Source organism: Biomphalaria glabrata, chromosome 1 (genome assembly GCF_947242115.1).
Source record: "Biomphalaria glabrata chromosome 1, xgBioGlab47.1, whole genome shotgun sequence".
Taxonomy (NCBI): domain Eukaryota; kingdom Metazoa; phylum Mollusca; class Gastropoda; family Planorbidae; genus Biomphalaria; species Biomphalaria glabrata.
Window position 1 is genome coordinate 82,582,477 of NC_074711.1, and position 15,163 is coordinate 82,597,639.

A 15,163-nucleotide genomic window follows, 5' to 3' on the forward strand; every position below is an offset into this window, starting at 1 on the left:
ATTAAAGAAAAAATAAGTATACATACATTAAAAATAATCTCTATAATAGTACAACCAGTCGTTACTTTGGCTAGTTTAACTTTGAATGGTATGATGAAAGTATAATAATTAGTTACACTTACTGCCTATGTTTGTTTTTTCAGTTCATCTTACCTACTGAAGATGTTTTTTGGTTTGATACTGATGTTAGCGACTCTACTTTTTTATCTGCATCAGACTTCAACTGTATGATACATCTGTTGCCATTCTCAATACTTTTTAACAAGTTTTGGCCCTCATAACTTCGGAGGAATTCTTGTATTCCAAAAAACTTGACTTGAACTTCTGAGACGTTTATTTTTGTCCTAAACAAAAGATTTGTTCATACTGTTGGTCACGTTTTCACATAGTTTCTCTTTTTCTTCTTTTCTATCCTAGAACCCCTTCAAAAATATTTTGAGCACCATTGTTGACTCTTTGAAGTTTTACATTTAATTTTTTAAACGAGCAATACCGATAGTAAAACTACTTAATTTAGAAAAATTTTAGTACACAAGTAATTTAGAAATTTACCAAAAATTGTAAACCATAAATTATTAATACAAAAACATAAAATACCAAGAAAGACTCAAAGATCTAGACACATACCGTTCCTAAATATTCGTGTAAGTATTTTTTTCCAAGTCCATTATAGCATGGAGCAGTTTGCTTAAATCAGACAATGGCTTAGAAGAACTTTCTATTATTATATAGTATTCAAAAGAAAAGATCATCATCAAACTCCATTTGAGTGAGGGCTTGAGAGATTCAAATCCTGTCTTGCAAAAGCCCTGGCCAGAAACCCTGCTGTTTTGGCGTAGTGCAAGTATGCCGCCACACAGGTCGAGAAATTTTGTTTGTACAGATCTGTCGAGACGGACATAAGCAAGTTGAGGCACTCAAAAAGAATACGAGACACGGTTTCCTCTTGTTCCCCGCACTGGGGGCACCGAGAGTTGAAAGAAGGATAATATTCCTAAATATGTAGGCTAAATATATGCTTTTTAACTGTAATGTACGCTTATATATATTATGCTGTAACGATTATCTAAAAAATGATATAATATTGAAGACTCTCACTATCCAGGCTCTCTGGATGATGTCTAGATACTACCAACTCAAAAGACTTGACAACTAAGGGCTCTAAAAAAACGTAACACTTTAATGTTTTTTTTTTGTTGTTTTTTTTACTTAACACTTTGATAAATCATTATTTGCAAGAAGTAACACTGACTCTGCAAATGCTTCACCGTTGATAATCGTACCGCCGTATCAACTCTTGTACTGCTTTATCAAACTCTACTGGCCTCTCCGCTCTCGTGCCAGACGCACGGGGTTCAACTATTCCGGACTGACTTCACACACTGGGCTCGCTGTACCGGATTTGATCGTAGATCGAGACTTCGTCTCGTACTTACGAAGTACAAAACTACACTGCACTGAACAGTACTGAACCGAGCGTCTTGACTGTAACACCATCGATTCTTATATAGGGTCCCTGAAGGCCTTCTAGAACCGGACGGAACATCGCTCGACCCATCACTATATCCGCCGTGACTGACCTGAGCACGTTCCAAAACGTCGCCGTGTCGTCACTGGTCACGATTGGCCGCTCGTTTAGCACTGGCCTGTGTAATTTGTGTCATTTGGCTACACACACACACACACACACTCACAATAACCCCCCTATCCGCGTCAGTCACAACTAGAGTTAAGTTTGAACGGCTTAAATTATTTTAAAATCTTAATTATACAATAATACTTACAGTAAACTATTAAAGTATTCTTCAAATCTTTTAATGGCTTCTTGTGTCCCTCTGATGATACACCTATCTATATACAGTTTAAACTTGGCATCTCGATTGATCTTTGTGTTCGCATAGAATTCTTTCATCAAAAATCTTCTTACAAAGATGTGCTTTCCGCTGGAAAATACAATTTCACTTCTGCTTGAAGATGTTTTGTTTATCATTGCTGATTGATTTGTATTGAATCGTGGACTGAATGCTCTGAATACTTCAACATTTGTTTCAGCTACGCCTCTGTCGAGATAGCGAGTGTACAACTCATTTAGGTTGTTTTCCAAATCTTTGAACGTTTTTGTACTAATTGCCAGAACTTCGTTCGTTTCATAGTCTACAAAAATGTTGGACATTTTACCTTTACTAAATGACTTAAAATCTGATAACCTAGAACCGTCCATTTCAAATTTTAAAACAATAAATTGGCTTAAAAAATTGGCAATCTTCAACATCGCTTTATCAATGAAAGCCCTGACTTCTTTAGCGGTAATTCTATCTGACAAGTTTAACTTTACTTGTATTTTATCAGGGCAAAGGTTAATTTCGCATTGATCTTCTTTTGCCAGATCTTGCAAATATTTCAAGTGCGTTTGCAGAAACTGAAACGAGGCATACTGAGTTAATAAGATTCTGCCAACAAAAATTTTGCCTTCTTTATATATGCTTGGTTCCGAAGAAATTAAATTTCCTAAAATTATAGAAGGTAAAATCGTGTTTGAATCACTGGATACCAATGGTTTTGGTGTGTTTCTAATTCCGCTGTGATCTTGAAGACCATTTGCGTCTTCTTTTCCCCTAATGTTTTGGGATTGTTTAGGAAGAGTTCGATTTAAATCTGAAAAAAAAAACAGCATGGTTTAGCTTTTCAAATTCTGTAGCGAGCGGACTTTGTTACAGTTCAAGCTGAAAATTGTTAAGTACACAAAATCTTTATGAACTTTCTTTTATTCACATTGTAATTTTTACATTTATTTATTAAGACATCTAAAAATGATAGTGACAGTATATATTTTTAAAAAGCTTATATCAACTCTGTCTGTCTGTATGTCTGATAAAAAGTGTGTTATTTCTCCCTTACCCATTCTCGGATCAAGTTGAAACTTCACAAAATTATTCATTACCATAAACAAGACATGAATCAATAAAAAAAAGTAAACGTTTAGTCAATTAATAACTGGTAATTCATTATTTTGTTTGATACCATTAAGGGAAATTAATCCTTCAGTATTCACATATATGGCTAAATTTGTTGGGTTTAGTCCCCTTAAATGAGTGTTAAGTATTTCCCCCTCACGTATTGTCCGATCAAGTTGATACGATCGGGTACGAATTTGTCTTTGTTTTTTCAGTCTAGGTATAATATATGTAGGTTTGTGATGAGCCTCTATCATAAGTATATTAACACAGAAAGTAGTTCTACAAAGACTTTAATCTGGATTCAAAAAATAAACACTGGAAGTTATTTTTTATCTTAAATAGTCTCTCTCTCTGACGTTACTTCCGTCCAACACACCTATTCACATCACTTTCATTCACATCACTTTCATTCACATCACTTTCATTCGCATCACTTTCATTCGCATCACTTTCATTCACATCACTTTCATTCACATCACTTTCATTCACATCACTTTCATTCACATCACTTTCATTCACATCACTTTCATTCACATCACTTTCATTCACATCACTTTCATTCACATCACTTTCATTCACATCACTTTCATTCACATCACGTTCATTCGCATCACTTTCATTCGCATCACTTTCATTCGCATCACTTTCATTCGCATCACTTTCATTCACATCACTTTCATTCACATCACTTTCATTCACATCACTTTCATTCACATCACGTTCATTCGCATCACTTTCATTCACATCACTTTCATTTACATCACTTTCATTCACATCACTTTTATTCGCATCACTTTCATTCGCATCACTTTTATTCGCATCACTTTCATTCGCATCACTTTCATTCACATCACATTCATTCGCATCACTTTCATTCGCATCACTTTCCTTCACATCACTTTCATTCGCATCACTTTCATTCACATCACTTTAACTCACATCACTTTCATTCACATCACTTTCATTCGCATCACTTTCACTCACATCACTTTCCTTCGCATCACTTTCATTCACATCACTTTCATTTACATCACTTTCCTTCACATCACTTTCATTCACATCACTTTCATTCGCATCACTTTCATTCGCATCACTTTCATTCGCATCACTTTCACTCACATCACTTTCCTTCGCATCACTTTCATTCACATCACTTTCATTTACATCACTTTCCTTCACATCACTTTCATTCACATCACTTTCATTCGCATCACTTTCATTCGCATCACTTTCATTCGCATCACTTTCACTCACATCACTTTCCTTCGCATCACTTTCATTCACATCACTTTCATTTACATCACTTTCCTTCACATCACTTTCATTCGCATCACTTTCATTCGCATCACTTTCATTCACATCACTTTCATTCACATCACTTTCATTCGCATCACTTTCATTCACATCACTTTCATTCACATCACTTTCATTTACATCACTTTTATTCGCATCACTTTTATTCGCATCACTTTCATTCACATCACTTTCATTCACATCACTTTCATTCACATCACTTTTATTTACATCACTTTCATTCGCATCACTTTCATTCACATCACTTTTATTCGCATCACTTTTATTCGCATCACTTTCATTCACATCACTTTCATTCACATCACTTTCATTCACATCACTTTCATTCGCATCACTTTCATTCGCATCACTTTTATTCGCATCACTTTTATTCGCATCACTTTCATTCACATCACTTTCATTCACATCACTTTCATTCGCATCACTTTCATTCACATCACTTTCATTCGCATCACTTTCATTCGCATCACTTTTATTCGCATCACTTTTATTCACATCACTTTCATTCGCATCACTTTCATTCACATCACTTTTATTTACATCACTTTCATTCGCATCACTTTCATTCACATCACTTTCATTCGCATCACTTTCATTCACATCACTTTCATTCACATCACTTTCATTCGCATCACTTTCATTCACATCACTTTCATTCACATCACTTTCATTCACATCACTTTCATTCACATCACTTTCATTCGCATCACTTTCATTCACATCACTTTCATTCGCATCACTATCCTTCGCATCACTTTCATTCACATCACTTTCATTCGCATCCCTTTCATTCGCATCACTTTCATTCACATCACTTTCATTCGCATCACTTTCATCCGCTTCATCCGCATCACTTTCATTCACATCACTTTCATTCACATCACTTTCATTCACATCACTTTCATTCGCATCACTTTCATTCGCATCACTTTCATTCACATCACTTTCATTCACATCACTTTCATTCGCATCACTTTCATTCACATCACTTTCATTCACATCACTTTCATTCACATCACTTTCATTCGCATCACTTTCATTCGCATCACTTTCATTCACATCACTTTCATTCGCATCACTTTCATTCGCATCACTTTCATTCGCATCACTTTCATTCACATCACTTTCATTCGCATCACTATCCTTCGCATCACTTTCATTCACATCACTTTCATTCGCATCACTTTCATTCGCATCACTTTCATTCGCATCACTTTCATTCACATCACTTTCATTCGCATCACTTTCATCCGCTTCATCCGCATCACTTTCATTCACATCACTTTCATTCACATCACTTTCATTCACATCACTTTCATTCGCATCACTTTCATTCGCATCACTTTCATTCACATCACTTTCCTTCGCATCACTTTCATTCACATCACTTTCATTCGCATCACTTTCATCCGCTTCATCCGCATCACTTTCATTCACATCACTTTCATTCACATCACTTTCATTCACATCACTTTCATTCGCATCACTTTCATTCGCATCACTTTCATTCGCATCACTTTCATTCACATCACTTTCCTTCGCATCACTTTCATTCACATCACTTTCATTCGCATCACTATCCTTCGCATCACTTTCATTCACATCACTTTTATATACATCACTTTCCTTCACATCACTTTCCTTCACGATCACTTTCATTCACATCACTTTCATTCACATCACTTTCATTCACATCACTTTCATTCACATCACTTTCATTCACATCACTTTCATTCACATCACTTTCATTCACATCACTTTCATTCACATCACTTTCATTCACATCACTTTCATTCACATCAATCTGCACTCCCACCGTACCACTCCCCCTTTTTAATTACAACCTTTAATGTCACTAACGTAAAGTTATTGGCGGCCTATAACCTGGGAGAGGTTTCTTATCCCATTTTATTATTATTATGTTAGAAACGAACGAGTTTTCATTCTATGGCACTGCCAGGGTCGAGCTTCGATAAAGAGAAGCAAAACTCATTGTAGTCCATTTAAGTGTCCGCTGAGAAATTTTCAGGTGATATGGCAGGCCTACAGCGGTACCACTCTTTGGCAGACAACCAGAATATTCTTAGGCATGTTAAGGGCCTTGAAGGTGTCAATGAGGTCAGTGGTAATTATTCCTTGGTTGATATAACAACAAGCCATATTGTTATTTTAGACAACTTCCAGAATCGCTTAATCTGTAAGCTTAGGTTCACTTATTTTCTTTTTTCTCCATTTCCATAATAATAATAATAATAATAATAATAATAATAGGTCTAATAATAATAATTATTATTATTATTGTTATTATTATAAAATAGGTCTTGCCATTCTACTCAATCAGGCTAAGATATTTTTTTTTTCATGTTTAGCGTGTATATTTCTAAAGGGGCGCGGTGGCTGAGTGGTTAAGCGCTTGGCTTCCAAACCTGGAATCCTGGGTTCGAATCTCGATAAAGACTGGGCTTTTGAATTCCGGGTTTTTTTTAAAGGCGGCCCTGAGTCTATCCAACTCTAATGGGTACCTGATTTTAGTTGGAGAAAGTAAATGCAGTTGGTCGTTGTGCTGGCCACATAACACCCTGCTCGTTAACCGTTGGCCAAAGAAACAGATGACATTAACATCATCTGATCGCAAGGTCTGAAAGGGGAACTTTACTATGTATCTATCTATAAATATAGTTTTATCTTAAATGCAATTTGTGCAATACTATCATGTCAAGCGCATCGCAATCTGTAGGCTACTGTGAGGCTGCCCTATAAAGTATACAATAAAATAAATATTTACAATTGCGTTGTTTATTACATTTATAATCCGCTAGGTGGTAAAGTCTGGCCAGTCATTTATAATTATGACTTACCGGTAATTAAAAATAAGTGATAATGCAATTTTTGCACTCCCCCCCCCCGCTCCGCATCTCTACAAGTAGATCTATATCATATGCCCTTTGCTATTACATCCATTAGCCTATGTGGTGGTGTGTGTTTATATTTATAGAAACTTACTCATTTCGTCCATAAAACTTAGTTGATGTGTTGCTTTTTCAACGGCTTGATTAGCTCCAGCTTTTTCCTGTATGGCATGATTTGGAGCTGTTGTTTCCACAACGGCTGGAGTTGAAGTTTTTGTTTCTTCAACGGCTGGAGTGGAAGTTTTTGTTTCTTCAACGGCTGGATTTGAAGTTTTGTTTTTTTCAACGACTGGAGTTGAAGTTTTGTTTTTATCAACGGCTGGAGTTGAAGTTTTGGTTTTTTTATTCGCTTTAGTATTTATTTTTTCAATAGCTTGATGACGAGCTGTTGCTTTTACAACTGAAGTTCCTGCTCCCATCTTGAAGCCTCTCTAATGACGCGAAAAAGAATAAATAAAGAAAAAAAAATTAAAAAAGGAAAAAAATAATAATGGGAGTTTCAGTTGCATAAACTCGTAAAAGGGCCTCTGCGTTCCAGTCGTACTCACAAGTTCTTTTATACAATTATGTTCTATTCATGTTGTATTCTTGTTGAATGATTTCGGATAAGCTCGAACTATCTGTTCAATCTTGTAGAAAAAAAAAACGTCATGCTATTACTTAATAAGGGTGTGAGGAATAAGGAATGCCGAACATGTCCTACGACAGAATGAAAGCGTTTTCCAACAGTAGCAATATCATGGAGGCATTTGCGAGGAAATCGTCCAGGTATAACTTGGTGACACACCTTCATTGAGACTTCAGGGCAGTGATACCTTCCATGAAGTCCAGTAGGGAATCGGCACCAATCCCATGATCTTTAGAAAGACTTTTATGCAACAAACAGGCCTGGACATGGGCATCTTCACCCCCGTCCTCTCCGAGGGCTTCCAGTAGAAGCGGCCATAATGACTTGGCAAGAAATTGACCGTATCTCGTACTCGGCGCCCGCTCACTGTACTATTTAGTCCATACGCTATAAGTGGCCGAGGGTAGCGTTAACCATGGTGAGCTTGTCTCATATTCCTAAACTGTTACCGGCAGTTACCGCCACTATTCCGTGTAGGGACCGCCACTCCAGCTATCCGGTCACTGATGGCGGCCCCATTGTGGAACGGCGTGGCGGACTGTTTGGACTGGGGTGCTGGCTATTTGTTCCATCCCCATCTCGACTGAGATAAAAAAAAAAAAAAAAGCTCACCCAGGCAATCCTGCAGGGGCCTTCTTCGCTACTCGTACTTAGACTATCTAGTTCCACTACTAGACGTCTCCACGGAGGCGCTAAGCTGAGGCGACGGGTATTTAGCTTTTCTGTCCACTAATTTAAAAAAAATGCTTTTCATAACTACTTTATTGCACTCACGTGCTATAAGGCAGCGGCTCTCAACCTTTTAGGTCGGCGACCCACTTCTATGATTCTCCACTATGCGACGACCCCCAACCGTAAAAAACAGTTCAATTAATGTAAATATTTGATATGCATTGCCATAGTTTTAGGTTTTATCACCATAAAATTATCTATCATTATAGTCTTAAAATAAATATTTCTCATTATGATTGCATTATAAATAAATACAACTGCATCTTTGTGACAGCCATTTCTTTACTATTCTATTTCTTATTCGGAAGACACGGTGGCTGAGCGGTAAAGTGATCATCCAGGGTTCGAATCCCGGTGAAAAACTGGGATTTTTAACTCGGGGATCTTTGGGCGCCTCTGAGTCCACCCTGCTCTAATGGGTACCTGAAATTAGTTGGGGAAAGTAAAGGTGGTTGGTCGTTATGCTAGCGACATGACATCCTCGTTAACCGAGGGCCACAGAAACATATGACCTTTACATCATCTGCTTCTATAGACCGCAAGGCAAACTTTTACTTTTTAACTTATTTCGTATTTACCATTTTTTTGTGTGTTGCAAACTCATGTGACTATTTAAAAAAAAAAAAAGCATGACGTAGATTCTGCAGTATAGGAATCCATATTTTCAATGGTCTTAGGCGACCAATGGCAAATCGTCATTCGAGCCCCAAAGGGTCGCGACTCACAGGCTGAGAACCCTTGCTCTAAGAGAATAAGTCTCAGCACGCTACTTGTCACGAAAGGGGCTTCATAGATAGGTCTTACTGTAGTGTTAGCTTATTCCCGTCATACTGCAGACTATAGGGGCCTACACTTTGTGTTGCCCTAGAAAGTAGCCTAGATACAGTAGGTTATAGTAATATAGTGTTGACCTAGAAACCGAGCTATGGTGAATGAAAAATGTTTGTCAACACGGCAATGAATATGTGTAGATATATTGGTAAGAGGTCTAAATGCGCATAAGTAAATACGAAAGAAAAAAGTAAATTGAAAATACAATTTAAAATGAAACCTAATCGGTAGTTGTAGGGTAAAAGACTTTAAAAACACAATGGAAAGTAAATTGTATTATGTTAGTAGTTTATTATTTTAATAATATGCCTTTATAATGCGCGATATTTTGACCTCTGACGTTAATTTCATTCGTATCACTACGCGGAGAAAGTAATTGTGCGCGCGAGTTATGGAAAAGTGTGTCAATGCGGCTAAAGCTATTCTCGCATTTAGAGCGTTTGTTTTAGGGCTACAATACATACACTACGGTCTAAGTTAGTACCCAAGGAACACTTCTGCCAAGTTTTATCAAGATTGGTCAAACGATTTTGATTTCTATTCGTAACATACATACATACATAGCCTACATACATACGACTTACTTTCTACGTTATAGTATAAAGATGATTGTCACTCCGCTACCCTCCCTCTCCATATGTTCAGTGTGTAGAGCAGATCTACAAGAACTAAAAAAAAAAGTTGGAATCACTAAGTACATAGCCTAATGGAAAGGGAGAGATGTCTCCTGTTTTAGCGTTTGCACTTGACCGCCCCACTACTTACATCCCTAGTATAATTATTGATAGAGTAATAATTATGTTCTGCACCAGCGCTTATGGTGCGCACCGGCGATTATGGTGCGTACCAGCGCACTATTTGACATGGGACAAGAACACACCATAGACGTAAAGAAGCCTTATTTGGCCTAGAAGCGAGAAAACATTTAAGAGTCTAATGAACAGAGGACCGTTCTTTAAGCTGCTTGATAACTGAGTGGACCTGCAGCAGCACAGGGTAGAGTCTAGTGTTTTATTATTCTGAAAGGAGGTTTGGAGGAAAAGACAAGACTCCGTATGTATGGAAGGTTTGTTTTTCATTAAAATAAAGAACCTTGATCTTTTACTGTTAACCCCGTTGAGTTGCCTACAGTAAATTTATTGCAATAGTACAGAAGTCACGCAGAGAAGCACAGAGATGAAGACCATTACTTCCTCTGACACCATTTTTTTAAAATCGTAAAGTCACATATATAGTGACAGTGTCCCCACACAAAATTTCTGGATACGCCTTTAAGAGAGTGTTTTTTATAAATAAATTTAAATGCTGTTCCTGTTCTCAACAGACAGAAGAATTCCTATTTGGTGTGTATGGGTAACTTAACGCTAGACAAGATCGATAGATAACCTACTCCAATTCGTAGCAATCACAACTTAACGACTGTTTCAAGAACACATTTAGTTTCCGCCTGGCTGGCCACCCATCGATCCCAAAATTAAACTTTAACTTCTATAAAAAAAAAAAAAAATGAACACAGTACAGAGACGAATACCGGTGACTGGTGATTGTTTTAAACACAAAATTCGACGAAGAGACCAATAGTAGGAACGATAGAAAATTATGTTTGCTTGAGCAATGCAGACAGGAATACGCTGTAGAAACGAAAGGGGGGGGGGGAAGATGCACAGACTACACTGTTATGAACAGATATGGCAACTATGGATATGATAAAACGGAATTTAAAAATCAGCGAACATTGATACTGACCGCACTAGCTGGAGAGAGACGGTGACCAAGAAAGCTATGGACAGCGAGAAAACTCAGCTCTTGAAGAAAAGCGTGTCATACGAAAAATGGCAAGCTTCTCTACCACCATATATCTATGAAGACGGGAGTGTCTCTCCCAAATAGGGCTCCACAGCCATATTCAAAACTGTTCGAGATGAACCATAGTCGTTCTGCGACTGAAGGAGGCCAATTATGTGTGCGGCCTGTGGCATAGCAAACACATTTAAACCCGTAGTCTGTTGAATTTAAAAACAATGCAACGTTTTAAAACAGTAACAGTAACACAACATAATGGTGAGGAAGCATTAAATGGATATTCTATTCTCACTGAAGACATGAAGAAAGAATACATACATAACATCCAATGATCCAGAACACATAAAATGTTTGCAGTTATAAGTTACCAAACTTTCCTACAATCGTTAGGCAAGCCTACTTTGCTACACGCTGGCGCACATATTAAAAAAAAATACTTACTGAGCTGTTATACTAGACTCTTATAACAATAGTTCCCAAACAGATTTCAAATAAACTACTTATATGGATCTAGATTCAACCGTTGTTGGCTCTATAGTCTACTCGATTTAAATAAACAAGTAGTATAAACTATTATATTCTATGCCTATCTAACAGAGAATAAATTATTTTATTTAATTTATGATGAGCTTTCAGTTTTATAATGGTACGAGTTTTCTACATCGACCTTATTTACATTCTATAATATTAAATAAATTCTACCTTTTAAAAAAAATTGCAAGTATTTGCAAGTTTAAACTAATCACAGGGAGATACTACACTAGCCTATTTTTTTTATTTCAAATGAGTTAAAAAAGTGTAATTGTGGGAATTTCCTAGCTTCTTTTTAGTAATTTGATCTATGTATTTTAGTATAAAGCAAATCAACCTTGACTATGATATAAAAATAGGTAAGGTTTTAATGTACTAGTGCACACTATTCCAGAAGAAATTCAGGTATTAAGAATTATTTTTTTTTACAAAGCTTATATCAAATCTATCAAATCTGTCTTGGAAAACCTTTGTACATGTTATTTCTCCCAGATCCAATCTCGGATCAAATTTAAATTTTGCACAATTATATGAAAACACAAAAAAATCAATATAAAAACAATTAGATAATCAACCATCGGTAATTATTTTGTTTGGTATCAAAAAAGAAAAGAAATCATTCTTCTCAGATGTTGTGGTATACGTTGAATTAGTCCCCTTCAGGAGGCTTCAGCGCTGAGTTTAAAAAGCGATCACTGTAACATATGATGAGTTCTTCTCCCTCCCCCTACCCCCCTTCTTTTTCCAACTGGCCCAGTATGGTGATAGGATCCTACCGCATTGAGAAAGCATGAAACTGCGCTAAACAAAAACAGTTGGTAAAAAATATTCTAATAGCACAGATTTATTATTGTTGGTCTAGATCTATTACAAATTTATTTTGCATTGAGCTAAGGATTTTTTTTCTTCTTCGTTCTTATTTTGCATGTCGGAGGGTTCAGATCAGTAGCCTAATTATATATCAGAGATGAACCGCACAGTGGTGTCCAGATCAGGCAGTTCTCCGTTTAGTTTTAGGCTACTTCTATAGGAGGGTTTTGGAGCCAGAGTCTTGTTCGGACCTCTTGATATAAGCTTAGGATTTGCCAATGCATAGTATTATGAGACGAGCATATAGTTTAACACTGAGGCCTTTTTATGTTCGGAGTGGGTCCAAAAAGGTTTTCGACATTAACAAATGAAACGTGTTTTTTCTTTCTTATTCAAATCAATTTTTATTTCTCTGTCAGTGTTTCGGAAACGGAACACTCCGCACATTCTGAGTATTTAGAGGAGCACTTTGCTTATTGTTTAGAGATAATAATTCACGTGGTGGCCCACTAGCTAATTATTCCATTAGCTCGTGAAGCACATATTCTGGCCTAGCACTAGAGTTCCGCGGATCACAGTTTGGGAAACACTGCTCTACATAATCTCTTTTCATATCTATTTACTTTTCCAAGCCATGCTCCCGCTTTTCTCAAATCACATCAAACAATGGTCCAAACAGAAGGGACCAATTAGAAGTTTCTTTCCTAAACTAAAAGTTGCGCTCGTGTTATTTGTGTTGCGTTAATTTTGCAGTTGGCTCCAAAGGTTAATAGTAAACACACAATAGCATACGTTAGACCTTTTTTACTGCCTTGTGTGGCATTTATTCTCTGGTCATGCCCGCTTCAATCCTCTGTGGATGGTTAAAGATCATGTTTAAAATCTTTAGGGAGTGAATTTACATTCTGGACGCCATAGAAACTATTATTTTACATGTTTGACTAATATAGATTGTGCTTGAGTGACGTAGAAAAACACAACCATTACATACACTTAGTTTGGAATTAATTACATCTAGCCTACATCATTATTAGTATTTTTAGTTATCCCATAATTTGAGTTTTGCTAGTGCTGCTGTGTACTGTGCAATTCTGGTAAGTAGGCTATCTAGTTTAGGTTTGGTTCCTTCATCTGAAACTATAGCTCCGAGGTATTTAAAACTACTCACCTCCAATACTGTTGTCCCCTGTTGGCCATGGGTGATAGTCCCCACTGAAAATTTCTTTCCATAAGAGCATTAAAATTATATTAAGAAACTAGATATAGGTCTAGTTGTTCCAGAATTCTACATGTAGGGCTTAATCACAAGATGAGATTGATAAATAACCTACTCCAGGTCTTAGCACAAGCAATTTGATGACTGTATCAAGAATACAATATTCTTTACGGTTGGCTGGTCACAAATATTTTTCTTTTAGCTAACTACAAAAAAAAAAAATAAAAAAATGAAAGCAGCAGATACAAATACCGATGACTAGTGACTCTTTTAAACACAATATTAGAGGAAGAACGAAAGGAAAAAAGTTGCAAACGTATGGCCTCCTTCAGTCGTGAAGCGGCTATGGATCGTCTCATGGAAACGAGAATGATGAATCTCTGGGTATTAACTGTGGTCAGAACGATGTCGCCCACACATCAGTTTCCCCCTCTCTCCATGCAGCTGAAGTATCCAAAGGAACAGCAAGTGGCGATTCAGTTTGGGTTCAGCGGCGTCACAGGCTCTGTCAAGGATGCTCTATTCTCAATGCTTTGGGCATAAAGAAAGGAATTTACATACATAACATCCTATGATACCGACCACATGAAATATCTATATTATTATATGTTACATAATCACACTTTAAATATCTGCAGTTATAACGCGTTCTACCAATCAGTAGGTAAGCCTACTTTTCTTCACACAGACTCACTTATTTACTTACTTAACACTATTCTATTCTATTATTTCAATGGTCATATTGTAGCTTTAGTCTGCTCGATATAGTTAACTAATAAGCCTATAAAGAAATGCTTAAAAAAAAATCCTAAACTAAAAGCTGCACTTTGTAGGACAGATTTCATGTCAATTGTGTTGCGCCATCTTTTAGTTGGCTCTGAAGGTTAGTAGTAGGCCTATACACACAGTAGTCTACTTTACCTGCTACCTGCATGGTTGTATGTCATGGCATGTTGAAATTTATTCTTAGCATAATTTTGTTAGGATTACTGATCAGACTTGAGGCGCGGTGGCTGAGCGGTAAAGCGCTTGGCTTCCGAACTGGGGACCGGGGTTCGAATCCTGGTGAAGACTGGGATTTTTAATTTCGGGATCTACGGGCGCCTCTGAGTCCACCCAGCTCATACCTGACATTAGTTAGGGAAAAGTAAAGGCGGTTGGTCATTGTCTACATGACACCCTTGTTAACCGTGGGCCACAGAAACAGATGACCTTTACATCATCTGTCCTATAGCCCACAAGGTCTGAAAGGGGGAACTTTACTTTTACTTTTTACTGATCAGACTTAGCATTCTGTAGTTTTGGCATTTCAAATATTTTGTTATGTTCCTATGACTTTTTAAAATTTTACATACAATTTTAAAAGTTGTTTTTTTTTATGTGCCTGATGCTGATCAGTTGAGACTTATAAAAGAAAGCATGTTTTTTTCAA

The 15,163-nt window shown here is 36.9% G+C and overlaps 1 protein-coding gene across 1 annotated transcript; it reads right to left on the reverse strand.

Annotated features, from left to right (window-relative positions):
* Window positions 1-122: 122 nt before the first annotated feature.
* On the reverse strand, window positions 123-7,605 carry LOC129924233 (uncharacterized). Its single transcript, XM_056018149.1, has 3 exons — window positions 7,275-7,605; window positions 1,785-2,655; window positions 123-344 (listed from the first exon to the last, which is right to left on the reverse strand). Exons 1-3 carry the CDS (start codon window positions 7,597-7,599, stop codon window positions 140-142), a joined length of 1,401 nt encoding a protein of 466 aa, XP_055874124.1. The 5' UTR covers window positions 7,600-7,605; the 3' UTR covers window positions 123-139.
* Between the last annotated feature and the right edge of the window lie 7,558 nt (window positions 7,606-15,163).

Excerpts from the sequence above, each read along its gene's own strand:
- LOC129924233 (XM_056018149.1), bottom strand. The coding sequence starts at position 7,599 with ATGGGAGCAGGAACTTCAGTTGTAAAAGCAACAGCTCGTCATCAAGCT. Across the intron at positions 2,656-7,274 it reads AAGTTTTATGGACGAAATGA|ATTTAAATCGAACTCTTCCT; the intron begins GTAAGTTTCTAT and ends TTTTTTTTTCAG. Across the intron at positions 345-1,784 it reads GAATACTTTAATAGTTTACT|GACAAAAATAAACGTCTCAG; the intron begins GTAAGTATTATT and ends TCTTTTGTTTAG.